At 43.6% G+C, this 16,723-nt stretch overlaps 1 protein-coding gene across 3 annotated transcripts in view; it reads left to right on the top strand.

Moving 5' to 3' along the window:
• FAT2 (FAT atypical cadherin 2) overlaps nt 1–16,723 on the top strand; it is a 168,009-nt gene that overhangs the window by 69,936 nt on the left and 81,350 nt on the right. For all 3 annotated transcript variants that reach the window (XM_033927534.1, XM_033927533.1, XM_033927535.1), the window contains 2 exons: nt 882–1,193; nt 7,037–7,247. In XM_033927534.1, the coding sequence (XP_033783425.1) occupies nt 882–1,193; nt 7,037–7,247 (523 nt within the window). The remainder of the gene's footprint in view (nt 1–881; nt 1,194–7,036; nt 7,248–16,723) is intronic.

Consider the following 16,723-nt stretch of genomic DNA (forward strand, 5'->3'; position numbering starts at 1 on the left):
TATAGGTTTGCGACCCCATTTGAGGTCCCAACTAGAGAATGACACGGTGGTTGTTACCCGCGGCTAGCCGTAGGTAACCCGCCAAAACGGTGACCAAAAAAAAAGGTCACCGCGAGATCGGAGACAAGGCCATTCACCGCCCCGTGGAGCGGTGAATGGTTAGACGGGGCGGTGAACAAGCATGAACGCGAGGTGAACGAGCGTTCGATCCGGCAGCCCACTCTCTCCTGCCGGCCCGGCCATGCATCTCCCTCCCTCCCTCCCTCATTTTCCCTTACCTTTTCTTGTTGAAACTGGCAATTTCCATAAGGCTATGAGCTGTATTACAGCTGGATCCTTGAAGTCGCGTCGCGTTGCCTGCTGGAAAAGTCTCCTCCGACGCAACTTCCTGTTTCCGGTTGCATCGGAGGAGACTTTTCTAGCAGGCAACCCGACGCGACTTCAAGGCTCCGATTGTAATACAGCTCATAGCCTTATGGAAATCGCCAGTTTCAACAAGAAAAGGTAAGGGGAAAGAAGGGAGGGAGGGAAATGCACGGCTGGCCGGCGAGAGGGAGCTGCTGGACTGCATGAAGGGTGCTGGGGGTGGGGAGATGGAGAGGATAAGACGCTGAAGACAGGGACAGGGACGGGGCGGTGAAAGGGACAGCGGGGACAGTGACGGGGCGGTGAAGGGGACGACAGAGACGGGGACGGCAGAGGCGGGGACGGGGCGGTGAAGAGGATGGTGATCCGGGGACGGGGCGGTGATGGGGACAGAATTTTTCCCCGTGTCATTCTCTAGTCCCAACCCTCAGTTGGGGAACCTCTGTTCTAAGGTCTACTTTCATACATCATTATCTTGGTGTTCTCTTGCTTCCTGTATCCATTTTTGTCTCCAGGTTGCTGTTTCAGACAACGGGTATCCGACACTCCAGTCCAGCTCCAGAGCTATAATCAGCGTCTTGGATGTTAATGACAATGCACCGGCTTTCCTCCAAAAGCTTTTCCTGGTCAGCCTCCCGGAACAGAGTGACTCCACAGACCTAAGACCCATTTACAGACTGGTTGCTTTGGACAGGGATGAAGGGCAGAACTCACAAGTCACCTATAGCACTGAAGATGACCCTGAAGATTTATTCATCATCCATCCCACAACTGGAGTTGTGTCATCAAGGAACACTTTTCCTGCTGGGGAGTACCACATACCGACAGTGAGTGAGACCATAATAGACAGAGCAGAAAGGATAAGAAAAAGAGAGGCATAAAAGGAAGAAAGAAAGAGAGAAAGATGTGCCGGCTAGGTGTTCTTAATCGAGAAATGCTTAGAGGAGATCATTTTATAAAACTGTTTGGCTACATATGCAGTGCATGTAAATGGCCTCATAAAATATTGACCAATGTGAAAGTACGTACTATGGGAAAAATGTTACAGAATGCTAAGGATCTCTAAAGAAAAACTAAAGATTAGTGTAAGGAGTTTGAGTGTTTCACAGCTTCAGATGCAAAGGGCGAAATATGCAGGTCTGCACTCAAGGGGTCAATGATCATTTGAAGCGCTGGTGGCAGTGTTGAAATTGTCCACACATATTCACTGCCGCTTTATGCAGAAAGGGCAGTGCTGCATATTAATGATCAGTGCTGACTAGCCCTATGGACACCCTTTTGGTTGTCCTATCTCACAGCTATCTCAATAATACTTGAATATTGCCAGCAGGTTCCAGACTGGGTAATTGGGTAATGCCCAAAGGTCCAGGAGCAATTGGGGGACCCAGTACCTCCTCACCTCATAACTGACCTCTCCATTCCCAGGTATGGCACTCCCCCTTTCCCTCCCTCCCTCCCACACTCCAGCCTCTCCCCTGTCTCTGACCTTCCCCATCCCCCTGTGTGTTTACATCTAAAGTTCTTTCTCCATCCAGGGCCCCAACATAGGCTGCTGCTGACCAGAATCCTCTCTCTGTCACAGCCTGCCCATTTTTGATATAACTTCCTGCTTCCGCAAGGGGGCTGAGAAAAAGTTCTGGTCTGCGGCCAACAGCTTATGCCAGGGCTCTCTACGGAGAAAGGAACTTTTGAGGTAAATGCAGGGATAGGAGGAAGAGGTGAACCTGAGGAGAGAGGGAGAGATGTGGGATGCAAGGAGAGCCCATGACCCTTATTGCCCGGGGACCCAGATCCCTTTCAGTCCACCCCTTATTGCCGGCTAACCATAAAGTTAGGCTTGATGCTCATGCTCAGTCCTCACTCTTCCTGCAAGAATTTTCAGCAGTTGCTGTCCAGATAAATGCTTTTGAATATTGGGCCAACACTACATGAGGGAAATTCTATAAAAGGCACCTAAAGATATGTGCCAGATTAGGCGCCTAACTTAATTAGCATATTCGCTTCAATTATGAACTTTAATAAGCTCATAATTGGAAAAAAAAATTAATTGGTAATAGGCACCAACTTCTTAGGCATGATTCTGCCTAAGATAGACGCCTACCTTATTCAAGTTTATTCATATTATTTGATTGAACGCTTTTCCAAATTACAAAGCGTTGTACAAAAGATAAAAATATGATTTTAAAGAAATCACTTATACATAATATATTTATCAGACCTACAAGGGTAATTGCTTTTAAAACCACGGGAAACAATAGGAAAGAGGGGAAGAAATACAATTTTTGAAGAAAAAGTACATAAAAGGGAAGTACATTAGGAGGGTAGGAGGAAGAGGATTAGTGGCAGAAGTGGGATCGAAAGAGAGAGCTATTAGAAATCTTGTTTTAGGGATGGTAGAAATCATAAAGTATTACCTCTTGAATGAACTTTATTTTTTCAGTTAAAGGCGTCTAATTCCAAAGTAGGCGTATTTAGGGGGCAGAGAAGGACTTAGGTGCTTGCAATGTAGACTTTTAAAACCCCGTTTTGGTTAGGCACGATTCGGTAATGAGTGCATGTGATTGACATGAAATAGGTGCCTGACTTTAGTTGCCTATCTTTTTAGGCACCCAATTACAGAATCTGTCCCTAAAAGAATAACATGTGATTGTCCTCTACTATAGAAGAGAACAAAGGCACCCATGTTTAATCACTTAAGTATCCTCTGGAAAGCATATTAGTTATGATGACTTGTTCTTGGCATTACAGCAAAAAGAACATGTAATTATCATACAGTTCTGCAAATAATTAAGTACATTAAAGTGTCAGTGCCAGTACCTCCTTCTTTTTTTTTTCTCTGACTTTGGGTGCATTAAAAGGTCATCGTGAAAGAAGTAGTGAATCATTCCCATGATCCCTACTGACTCTTCTGCCTTGACAATTAGCATAAAAGAGCTAAAAGACCCACCCACTGCAGAATTTCTTTGGGCTGATGTAAAGTTTCCATAAGGAAAATTATGCATCAGATGTCATACAAATTTTATGATATAAGTAATTCCTGAGTAAACAAAGAGATGAACAAAAAACTGTATTTTACCTCTATGCCGCATGATCCTTCCAATAGCTTAGTAAGGGGGGGGGGGGCAGACTTCCCTGGGTGCCATCTTGGTGGTGGCACCGGCACCTCTCCTCCTCTCTGCCCCCGTACCTCTATGGCTCTTTCCCGGCGCAAGCGGCATCTCCATCCTACTGCTTATGCCGGCCTCAGCTCTCTTTCTCTGAGTCACTTTCTTGTTGCGGGACCAGAAAGTTGCCAAGTTAATCATTTTTCTACATAAATAGAGTCCATCTACATAATTTGGGCTCTTTCCAATATGACGCTCACTTAGAAACCGCCGCTGATGACCCCTGGAACCAAAATAAAAGCAGAAGGGATGCTGTGAACACCTCCCCCCCTTCATACCAAACTGAACTGTACTCCTTGCAGGACCCCCTCCTGCACGTCAATAATCCTAAACCCTAATCCCTCCTGTTTGCAGGACTGCCACTCCAAAATGGCGGGCCTTCCCCTTCCAAGTGCATTCTGGGATGCATGGGGAAGGACCTAAGACCCTGATTGGCTTAGATACCTTAGGCCCCTCCCAGGTGAGGGGCCTGAGATTTTTTAGCCTGCCCAAGGCCCCTCCCATGGGAGGGGCTTTAGATATCTGAGCCAATCGGGGCCTTAAGCTTCTCCCTCTGCATCCCAATTGGAGTGTTTAGTGCATCTAGCCCTCTATTCCTTATAATCTATTGGGTCAACAAAAAAATTAAAATAAAAGGTCAGAAAGTTGAAAGAATGCAGAATTCACAATTGCTTCCAGTCCTTTGCACACCACTGTAGAGATCAGAATTGAGATGTCTAGGTTGGGCCATGATTATTTCTCTCTGTATTTTATGAAAGACTCTAGAACACAGAGACTTTTGTAAAATATATATAAGGAAGAGTGCTGGTGTATTTTCTGGCAAGGTACAGTAGGAGCAGCCATTTTAACAAATTTACTCATGCCCAAAAAGAGTGGTATCATCAAGGCATCTTCCACATGTAAGTGCAGATTTCACAACCTCCATGGATAACTGCCTGTACTTACAATGCCCAACAACAACAATACACTCCAAATTTGCCAAAATTCCTACTGTAGAAAAAACAAAAAAGGCAACCTAGTCACATCAAGGTTTGTGTGGGGGACGCTCAAGACGCCAAAATTGGCTCGCAACTAACAAACCAAAATAGGGTGAATATAATATTGGGTGCTCTCAGTGTGAACCCTCAGTGATAGGAGCACAGCTCCGACACTTCACTTCTGGGTCAAGGCGGTAAGCCTCCACCCACACACCATCATTGAGCACCCTAAGTGTGCTGAAATTAAAGGGACCTGAGTCCATTAAATCAAACAAATCAAACAATCAAAGTAAGTAAATTAAACTCAACACAAACAACCTGAGCGACCCCCAAACAAACCCTGCCAGCCAGACCCCCCGACTCACACAACAAAATCAAAAATCACCATACAAAAATCAAATGAACACAATACTTATCTGAAACTATCTCACAGAATAATAAACGCAAAAAAAACCGCGCCAGGAGAAGAGGTTCGACCGCGCTGGTTTCGGGAGGAGCCCTTCTTCAGGAACCTGACCCCCGACGGAACACGAACAAAGAGGTCGGCTGGAGGGTTTGTTAGTTGCGAGCCAATTTTGGCGTCTTGAGCGTCCCCCACACAAACCTTGATGTGACTAGGTTGCCTTTTTTGTACTTACAATGCAGCAGGTCCATTTTTCAAACTTTATACATATACGTGCTAATTAAGTAGTAAGATCACAATTTTTTTTTTTATATCTTCATATTTTTTTTTCTAGGAAGAAATTAACAATGGAGGATTAAGAATTGTTTCCTTAATCTTTGACATCAAATCCTGGCCAAAATAAGTACTTAAAAAAAAAAAAAATCCAACATCCCATGCATATCTCTGAGCTAGTGTAAAACTTAATGGGGAAATATTTCTACACAGATGTGAATTATCTATCTAATATGGGAAATGCATGTGACCATTTATGACCAATCCAAACCATATTGCTTTAATATCTCCCCATTCAAATAGTGACTTTCGGAAGTTGCCACCCCAGAGGCTTCGAGGCAAAATTACATTATTCACTGATGACGCTAAACTATGCAATGTTATGGGAAGCGCGGCAGAACCTAATGGCGCAACCATGCCCGGCACCATGGAACAGGACCTACTTTTACTAGAACAATGGTCCAGTACTTGGCAACTGAATTTTAATGCCAAAAAATGTAAGGTAATGCACCTTGGTAACGGAAATCCATGCAGAACGTACACCCTGAATGGTGAAAACCTAACAAGAACTGCAGCAGAACGAGACTTGGGAGTAATCATCCGGGATGATATGAAAGTTGCCAATCAGGTGGAGAAAGCGTCAGGAAAGGCTAGACAAATGCTGGGATGCATTAGAAGAAGCTTTATCAGCCGAAAGCCTGAAGTTATACTGCCGTTATACAGATCCATGGTGAGACTTCACCTGGAGTACTGTGTTCAGTTTTGGAGGCCACATTATCAAAAGGATGTGAAGAGAATGGAGTCGATTCAGTAAATGGCCACTAGGATGGTTTCAGGACTCAAGGATCTCCCATATAAAGAACGTCTGAACAGGCTGTGTTTATATTCTCTCGAAGAGCACAGAGAAAGGGGGGACATGATAGAAACATTCAAATACGTCATGGGCCACATTGAGATAGAGGAAGAAATCTTTTATCCTACAGGTCCCACGGCGACAAGAGGGCACCCGCTAAAACTCAGGGCGGGAAGATTTCATGGGGACACCAGGAAATACTTCTTCACCGAAAGGGTAATTGATTGATGGAATGGACTTCCACGTCAGGTAGTTGAGGCCAATACCACGCTCGACTTCAAGGGATGATGGGACCGTCTGGTGGGGTCGCTCTAGAGAAATGCTTAAAAGATGGATTCTCGAGGAGGGAGGGTTCTTGAGTGGGCAGACTTGTTGGGCCGTCGGCCTTTTTCTGCCGTCATACTCTATGTTTCTATGTTTCTAACCCTGTACTAAAGAGTCAAAAGTAGCCTGCTATGGAATAGCAGATAGTAACATAGTAGATGATGGCAGCTAAAGACCCGAATGGTCTATCCAGTCTGCCCAACCTTACCCTCTCTTTAAATTATTGATTTAATTTAAATTTTCCTTCTTCTTAGCTCTTTCTGGGCCAGAACCCAAAGCTCTGTCTGCTACTGTGCTTAGGTTCCATCTACTGAAGTCTCCGTCAAAGTTCACTCCAGTCCATCTACACCAACCCAATCATTGAAGCCCTCCCCAGCCCATCCTCAACCAAATGGCCATATACGGACACAGACCATGCAAGTCTGCCCAGTACTGGCCTTAGTTCTTCGATATTTACTATTCTTTTCTGATTTGAGATCCTCTGTGTTCATCCCATACTTTTTTGAACTCTGTCACATGAACTTTTTCTCACAGAATGGGAAGACAGTTTCCAAATAGTCACATTTCCATGATTGAAACATTGTTTTACCTACCTCCTCCCCTCCCCCATTACTGATGTTCTAATTTTCAGCTTGCCTCAGAAAGATTTGATAGGATGTTGATTTTTTTATTGCAGATCAGGGCAACAGACGGTGGAAGCCCCTCGTTGTCTTCTAGTGTGAGATTGCACATCAAGTGGATTCCCAAACCAGCCCCCTCCAGTGAACCTTTGACTTTAGATGAGCCCTATTTTAATTTTGAAGTCATGGAAACAGATCCCGTGAATCATATGGTTGGATTTATCAGCACAGAAAGCAGCAGCAGTCATCTTTGGTTTGATATCACCAGTAAGTCAGCCATTTTAATAACACTAGTTGGACACGAAGTAATGATGTCAAATAACATCTCAACATATTGAGGCCAGCTCTTACGAAATGCCAACATTTTACATGAAGTTTATAGGCAAGGAGGAGGTGTGTATAAGGGATGAGGAAGTAGATGGGGAGTGAATAAATAGCCCCTCCTATCTTTCCTCATCCCTTCCCTGTCTACCATCTGTTTCTTTCTCTATCCATCACTCTAGGGCATGGATCTCAAAGTCCCTCTTTGAGGGCCGCAATCCAGTCGGGTTTTTAGGATCTCCCCAATGAATATGCACGAGATCTATGTGCATGCACTGCTTTCAATGTATATTCATTGGGGAAATCCTGAAAACCCGACTAGATTGCGGCCCTCAAGGAGGGACTTTGAGATCCGTGCTCTAGGGTTACCATGTTTGTGAAGAAAAAAAAAGAGGACACATGACTCAGCCCACACTCCACACACAGCTCTGCCCCACCCTCCGCCCAATGTCCTCCATCTTTTGCTCATTTCATTGGTCCCCTTTTCCATCCTCTGTACCCTTAAAATTTTTAACCCCAGAAGAAGCCATCATTGGCGAAACGGGTCCCATAGGGAAGTGGCTGTAATAAGATAAATGTTTTCTTAATCACTCTCCGCTGTAAGGCCTTTAAGTGAAAAATGATCTTCATGAATTTTGATACAGTGATTGACACTTGGAGGCTTTTTGGGTAAAACACTAGTTTGAATCAGAATCAATACTGTTGCATGAAGGACTGTCATTTTTGAAAGAATACACTCTTATATTAGTTAAGATTTGGTCTAAGCTGAAAATCAATTACATTGCACTTATGTTAGTTTAATTTTTAATTGAATCTCACATTTTTGTTTATCACACACACATACAAGAGAGGTTTTTCAAGAATCTATGATTGAAATCTGGAACCTATAAGTCTCGGATTTATTTCATTGTGCAATTAGTTCTGAGCAGGTTTCTCAGATTCTTTGTCCTCTCTTTAGAAAAGATATATTTTTAGACATTGGACACAATATTTACTAAGATTAGAAACCATTTATATTCAGGCTGCATGCTATAATTTGGGTTTAGAAACATAGAAACTGACGGCAGAAAAGGGCCACGGCCCATCTAGTCTGCCCACACTAATGACCCACCCCCTAACTTCTTCCGTGAAGAGATCCCACTTTCCTATCCCATTTTTTCTTAAAATCTGGCATGCTGCTGGCCTCAATTACCTGTAGTGGAAGACTATTCCAGTGATCAACCACCCTTTCGGTGAAGAAAGGGTGGTTGATCGCTGGAATAGTCTTCTTACCATCTGTTTTGTAATATGGTCTTTACTGTATCTCTGCAGTGGTTACCTGGTCACTTTGCCAAAACATTTGATTATCCCTGCAGGATGTCTAAATCTAAGCCTGCCCAGATCCCACCCAAACGGCATCCAAAACACTCCCCCCCCCTCTCCCCAACATGCCCTCTTTAGCTCTGGATGCACAACAGCTTAGAAGTCCTGCTGGACATCTAGAAAGTTGGTTCTGAAATTTGGCACTTGTCCTGTCAATTAGGTCATCCATGTGTTGACTTAGGTGGGTTTTTGGACGTCTGGATGTTTTGATTATGAGCCCCACAGGCTTTTTTTAAAAAAATGATTCAATTTAATAAATCTAGCAACCGGTAACATCTACAATGATACCCGACACAGCCGTGTTTCGACATACAATTGCCTGCATCAAGGGTCACAGTGCAACTACAATTAGGAAAAACAGACACAAAAATTTAACAGTTCCCAGCATGCATTCTCCCAGTTGACTCTTGCCCCAATGAGATGCCAATCTTGGTTGTTCATGGGAAATTTTTTAGCAGGCTCAGTTAGTTGTTTGCCCATCCTTTGCAACACTGGAGCAATGTTGCTGAAATAATGAAAAGCAAATACTGTACATGCAAATAACAAGCAACCCTAGAACCTGTCATTTCTTCAATTGTGACAGGCCAAGGAAATAGTTCTCTTTCATGACCATTCCTTGGGTGCATTTTTTGGCTGCCCTTTGCCTGCATTTCTGTAGCTTTTCTATGTTTGCTTTGCCGTCTAATAATCCTGTGGTAATAATTATCATCAGAGGAAGAGCTGCCAGTGATAGGTTTGCAGAGAAACACTAGTGCAGTGGTTCCCAAACCTGCCCTGGGGGACCCCCCAGCCAGTCGGGTTTTCAAGATATCCCTAATGAATATGCATGAGAGAGATTTGCATATAATGGAAGTGACAGGTATGCAAATCTCTCTCATGCATATTCATTAGGGATATCTTGAAAACCTGACTGGCTGGGGGTCCCCCAGGACAGGTTTGGGAACCACTGCACTAGTGGGACTTTAACATAATGCTGCATACTTGGTAGGCTTTGTCAGGCATACAACAAGCAATACCATTCGCTCTTGTGTTCTCTGAAGTTCCGAGAACAGCCATATACACAGGAAAGAAAGAAATTACATTCTGTATCTAATTAATGGTTTATGGTTTACTGGTGCTTAATATACACATTTTCCAACATGGATCAATGTGGTTTTACATTTCTTAAGTAGCCTGGTGGGCGGGCTAGTGAACCATAGAGAGGAGTAACAGTTGCATTAGCCACTCTAACTACTACATTGATAGTGGAAAGTGTGAGCCCAACAAAATTCACCCAAAACCATATAGATTAATATTGGTGCACGTTGTCTGTGATGTCATCATGGTATCAAACACAGGCTAAAAGAGCCAGTCTGAATTCCTTGTGTATGAGACATTTGTGACATTCCTCCAGGATTCAGGTGCTACATCGGAGCAACACAAAGTACCGATAATAACAACCCCCCTCTTTTTATAGCATGAGTGCCTAAATGCACGTGTCATTTGCATACTCAGACTGTATGATACTAGCACATGTACGTGTGAATGTTATATATGCAAGCTTAAGAGCACATTCCTTGAGGTCTCAGACAAAGCAGTTAATCGTTGTTCCTTCGTTGTGTTCTATAACCAAGACTGCCATTCGTTTTCATGTTTTTGGAGTTTCCTTTATTCCCTATGGGGGAAATTTGCTTTGCTATATGAATGTTTTGGATTACGAGCATGCTTCTGGAACGAATTATATATCTATAATAATAAAATGCTACGCGCGCATGCGCACTCTCGCCACGTGTTCCCTGATCCCTGATCTGTCGGGATGTGGCGGCAAGAGTGCGCATGCGCTAGATAGCGCGGAGTGAGGGGCCGGGACTTAGGGGAAGGAGAGCAGGCCCAGGATTCGGCCGGCCCCAGCCAGACAAGATCCCCCTTCCCCACCGCACACAGGCCCCGGCGGTCCCTGCTGGCAGAGAAGGAAAGACAGCTCGGCAGCGGGTTGGCGTGACAGCGGCATGGGCTGCGGCCACCTAGCGCCGTGGAGCGGCCCAGACCAAGGAAGCCGATGATTGGCTGGGGCGACGGTGCTCAGAAGCCCCGGCTGGGAGCATGACACTGGTAGGTGGGCGGGCGCTGTGGCTGTCCGGGGGTGGGAGGCGAGGCCGTTAGTCCTCGGCATGTAAAGCAGAGGTTCCTCTATTGATGTGCCGAAGAGAGGGATGAGGTTTCACAGTGCTGCAGATTTCTGGGTAAGAGAAGAAACTTTGTGGAAGAGGGGCTGACAGACAGGACTGGAATGTGCTCCAAATGTCCTCAGGGAGATTGTGAAGTAAATCAACCCTGAAGAGAGAGACTGAGGGGCTCTGAAGTTCTTGAGTACTGATAGTTTAGATTTGTAACAGGACAGAAAGGAGGGGAGGCGAGTCTTCCTTTCAAAAGAGGAGAGGATGGGAGAAATATTCCTTACAGCTGAAAGAATGAGAGGACAGAAAGAAAGAAAGACAGACATGGGGAAGGGAGAGCGTCAGAAAGGGGGCCAGGGAAAGAGACAGAAAGAAAGATAGACAGAAAGAAAGAAAGGGGGCAGGGAGAGAGACAGAAAGAAAGAAAGAAAGAAAGAAATGCCTAAGTCTACACATCTATTCTAGCACCCGTTAATGTAACGGGCTAAAGGCAGTAGGACATTTACCACCACCTACAAGCAGGGCACCATTTTGAGAATCAGGCCCTGTCTCTTTGGCAAATAAATGTTATTCTATGCAGAGACAAGATTTGAATCAGGCTGTTTATTTATGTTTTTCCTGGCACCTCTTGCTATTGTCTGCTCCTTTCTTCATACCAAAAATTTGAGTATCAGGTCCAAGTGTTCTCATCTAGCATTAGAAATCTGTATGTTAAAATGTCCCAAGAAATGGGAAAATTGTTTTTATTCTTTAAGTAAACCTGCCACACCTAGGAGCTTTTAATGACATTTAAACAAGAGTTAATGATGCTTAATTACCAGGCTGATGACTGGTATGTTATGCACAACCTAGTGAAGGAATTACTTCTATTCAGTTCTAGAGAGACTAGAAGTGAATGTTTCCTGTGATCTTTCCAGTTGTTTCATGTTGTGGACTTGTCCCGTGAAGCACATTTTACTTCAGTAATTCATCTGATTTTGTTTTTGCCTATGCTGATTGCTTTGGTTTTGACTTCTAGAGGCATCATCGCTCCTGATTTAGCCAATATAGTTTTTTAAAAAAAATATTAAGAGTGGCAGATGAAATAGGGGAAAACAATCTTGACAAGTTAAGAAGGCTGAAATCTGTGGCAGAGCATGTTTCCGTATGTCACGTCTACAACCGAACACCTTTATTCAGAAGGTCCTCTATGTATCCCATGATTGAAATAAAGAATGGTTTCTGGGGAAGAGCAAAGAAGATACGTCATACTAGCAGAGGGAGCACCTGTATGTTTTTATAGGGCTGCACATCGATTAATCGCAATTAAAAAATTTTAATCGCATAAAACTCCCCCTCCCCTCCCCCCCCCTCCCCACATTTCCTTCTATACTCGTACAGTGGCAAATATAGACAGCAGAGTAAATTCTCAGAAAAGACATGTTTTAATTACTAAAATGAAAAATACATAATTTTTCATACCTTTGTTGCTTGGTGATTTTATTTTTCTAATCATTTTCTTCTGTCCTTAAATTCCAGGAAAATGGCTTTTAGGCTCAGATTCCTTGTGCAAGTTTGACATTTGGGAAAGCAATGGCATCTCTACTTATGTGGGGAGTTCAAACATGCCTTTCTAATTGCTCAGAGGAGAGCCTGCAGGCTTCCCATTGTTACAACAATGGAGAATAAACTAACAGATCATAAATAACTTCCCCTTCAAGTTATGCTTTCTTTCAGAAGCTGGAGAAACATTGTAGCCATTCTGTACCTTATGTTGCATTAGGCTTACAAAGCAAAGTTGTGAACTATACTTTAGAATTTTCCTAGTGTCAAATGCAAGGTTCATAGACAATTGCGCGCAAGAAAAAATCCGCGCAAGACAAATATTCGTTATAGATGCCAAAACCTTAACCACCACCTTAAACTTTAAAAAGGGTAAATACGATTGCATGAGAGCCATGGTAACAAAACGACTCGAGAAGATGGTGGACAAACTTGAAACAGTAGATCAGGCATGGTGCCTATTGAAAAATACTATTGCAGAAGCGCAAGATCTCTACATTCCGAGGATTTCTAAAGATCGGAGAACTAAAGGCAAAGGAAAACCGGCATGGCTTACCATACAGGTGAAGGAAGCCATAAAAGAAAAGAAAGACTCTTTCAAAAAATGGAAATGCACAAAGACAACCGAAGCCTGGAACAAACATAAAGATGAACAGAAGAAATGTCACAAGGCGGTGAGGGATGCAAAACAGGAATATGAGGAAAAAATAGCCCGGGAGGCCAAAAACTTCAAGCCCTTCTTTAGATACGTGAAGGGGAAAAAACCTGCAAAAGAGGCAGTGGGACCCCTGGACGACAAGGGAAGAAAAGGGTACATCAAGGAAGATAAACAGATCGCAGACAAACTAAATTCCTTCTTTGCGTCTGTCTTTACGAAGGAGGACACCTCAACAATACCTGAAGCGGAGAAACTGTTTACAGGAGAAATAGAGGACAGCCTCACCACAGTTGAAGTGAACTTAGATCAGATATACTACCAGATCGACAAACTTAAAAGTGACAAATCCCCTGGACCGGATGAAATTCACCCAAGAGTCTTGAAGGAATTGAAGGTTGAAATCGGAGAGTTATTGCAAAAACTTGCAAACCTGTCAATCAGAACTGGTCAGATACCAGACAACTGGAAGAAAGCGAACGTCACACCAATTTTCAAAAAAGGATCGAGAGGAGAACCGGGCAATTATAGACCTGTGAGTCTTACGTCTGTCCCAGGCAAGATGATTGAATCACTGATCAAGGATAGCATAGTTCAGCACTTGGACACACACGACTTGATGAAACCCAGTCAACATGGATTCAGGAAAGGGAAATCGTGTTTGACGAATTTACTCCAATTCTTTGAGACCGTGAACGAGCAAATTGATAGTGGAAAGCCGGTGGACATAATATACTTGGACTTCCAGAAAGCGTTCGACAAAGTTCCACACGAAAGACTTCTCAGGAAACTACAAAGTCATGGCATAGAGGGAGATATACAAAGATGGATAGGCAAATGGCTGGATAACAGGAAGCAGAGAGTGGGCATTAATGGGAAGTTCTCCGACTGGGAGATAGTGACTAGTGGTGTACCCCAGGGCTCAGTACTTGAACCGATCCTTTTTAATATTTATATCAATGACTTGGAAAACGGAACATCCAGTGAGATCATCAAGTTTGCAGATGACACAAAACTCTGCCGGGAAATCAGATCGCAGGAGGATAGTGAGGAACTCCAGAGCGATTTGTGTCGGTTAGAAAAATGGGCGGAGAAATGGCAGATGAAGTTCAACATGGAGAAATGCAAGGTAATGCATTTAGGCAGTAAGAATAAGGAATACGAGTACAGAATGTCAGGTGCAAGTCTGGGAAAAAGTGTACAAGAAAGGGATCTGGGTGTACTGATAGATAGGACCCTGAAGCCGTCAGCACAATGCGCGGCAGCGGCAAAGAAGGCAAATAGAATGTTGGGCATGATAAAGAAAGGAATCTCGAGTAGATCGGAGAAAGTTATAATGCCGCTTTATAGGGCAATGGTCAGACCCCACTTGGAATACTGCGTCCAACATTGGTCTCCCTACCTAAAGAAGGATATAAAACTGCTGGAGAGGGTGCAGAGACGAGCAACCAAACTAGTGAAGGGTATGGAGAAACTGGTATATGAGGATCGACTTAACACTGGGATTGTTCTCCCTTGAGAAAAGGAGACTGCGTGGGGATATGATCGAGACCTTCAAAATACTGAAAGGAATCGACAAAATAGAGCAGAGAAGATTATTTACATTGTCCAATTTGACACGGACAAGAGGACATGAAATGAAGCTAAGGGGGGACAAGTTCAGGACTAATGTCAGAAAGTTCTGCTTCACACAGAGAGTGGTTGGCATCTGGAATACTCTCCCAGGGGAGATTATTGCAGAATCGACAGTCCTAGGCTTCAAAAGCAAACTAGATGCATATCTCCTTGAGAGAGGCATATAAAGTATGGTTGGCTATAAAATAAACCAGGTGTATACCTGGCAGGGCCTCCGCGTGTGCGGATCGCCGGACTTGATGGACCGAAGGTCTGATCCGGAGATGGCGCTTCTTATGTTCTTATGAAGTACTAGCAAAACCAGATCTTTACCTATAACGGACAAAGTCAGGCAGCGAAAGGAAGGCGGGCTGTTCGGAGCACATATATAAAGAGGAAACGTAACCATAGTAACGAAAATGCATTCACGTGACATATTGAAAACGCAAAAAGTCAAGGGAACCATACTGACAACGTGGTGACGTGATCACGTGTTAACATGCTGAGTGTGCGCGTGGCCTTCGTTTGGCAGGCGCCATCTAGAGGCGCGCTGAATTGTCATTGCGCTGAGTTATCGTTGCGCTCAATTGTCTGGCGCTCAGTTATCGTTACGCTCAATTGTCTTGCGCTGAGTTATCCTTGCGCTCAATTGTCTCGCGCGCTCTTGTCTTTGCGCGGTATAGTTTTTGTGCTGAGTTGTCTTTGCATTTTTGTCGATGCGCGATTGTCTTGCGCGCAATTGACCTGTCACCCAAATGCAACATGCCACTCGATCAAGTTGAATTCAATAGTACTTTTATTGGTTGCTTGAATACAGATCTGAAGCCGTCTCACCCATCAGCAATTCATGCTGGATTATAACTGGCCACCTGGAAACAAGTCCCATTATTAGAATGTTCTGCCGTTTCCAGATATGGAGCATTGGACTTCTCGCAATGTGTCTGGCATCTAGAACTTGCAAAGTTTCATAGTCACCTTTTCTTTGTTTCACTCCATAAGTTGAAGGAAAGCGATTTAGATTGTAAGGTATCTCTAGAATTAATTTTTTTTTTTTTTTATTGAAAGCACTTCTGTAAGTGGGTAGATCCTTTTAGGTACCCCAATGAGAACCTAATTTTAAAAAAGCTTCTGGGCACTCAGATTCCGTTATGGAACACTAGCATAACCCGATATCGTCAGGCCTTACATTTATACTCCTGCAGTTACACCAGCCATAGATTTAGGGCTCCTTTTACGAAGCCGCGTTAGCGGCTTTATCGCACGCACCTTTTAGCGTGCGCTAATCCCCGCGCTAGCCAAAAAACTACCGCCTGCTCAAGAGAAGGTGGTAGCGGTTAGCGCAGCCGGCAAATTAGCGTGTGCTATTACGCACGGTAAACCGCTAACACGGCTTCGTAAAAGGAGCTCTTAGAGTAACTGCGGTCATATAAATGTGGCAAAGAACATGCGTAACTTACAGATTCCACAAGTTACTTATGCAAGTGGGGGTCCCCCATCCATATGTATGCCTCTTCGTGGGGAGTGTGTGGTGCAGTGGTTAGAGCTACAGCCTTAGCCCCCTGAGATTGTAGGTTGATTAGCGCACACTGGTTATCAGTTGAACATAGAATCAGTTATAAAACCCTGCTTTTGACATTTAAAACAAAATTAAATACCCAACCAGAATTCATTAACAGACTTCTAATTCCCTACAATACTATAATAACTCTTCGTTCAGACTTAAGAAATTTATGGGACTTAAAATATTGATTTTTCCAGATCTGGCTCGAGAAACACAAAAAAGGAGACGCGAATTTCTTCTTCTAAAACCAGGGGTTATAGCTTTGGGGGCGATCTTTTATCTTCGACACCCTTGTAAATGTGTGATTCAATATCGTATGAAAAAATATGTTTTCTTTGATCCAAGCCAGTTGACAACATTTTGGTCTACAGCACCTCAGGTTTAAGGGGGAATAAGAGGATAATTGATTATTGTTAACCTGTCTCTGCCTAAAGGGCCTATTTTCTTTTTATATAACAACTTAGTTTGTTAAAATTACTTTAATTATCTGCTATGTATGCCTTGGATCCTTATAGTGGACTAGGGTTGAAGT

This window comes from Geotrypetes seraphini, chromosome 18 (assembly GCF_902459505.1).
Source record: "Geotrypetes seraphini chromosome 18, aGeoSer1.1, whole genome shotgun sequence".
Lineage (NCBI taxonomy): Eukaryota > Metazoa > Chordata > Amphibia > Gymnophiona > Dermophiidae > Geotrypetes > Geotrypetes seraphini.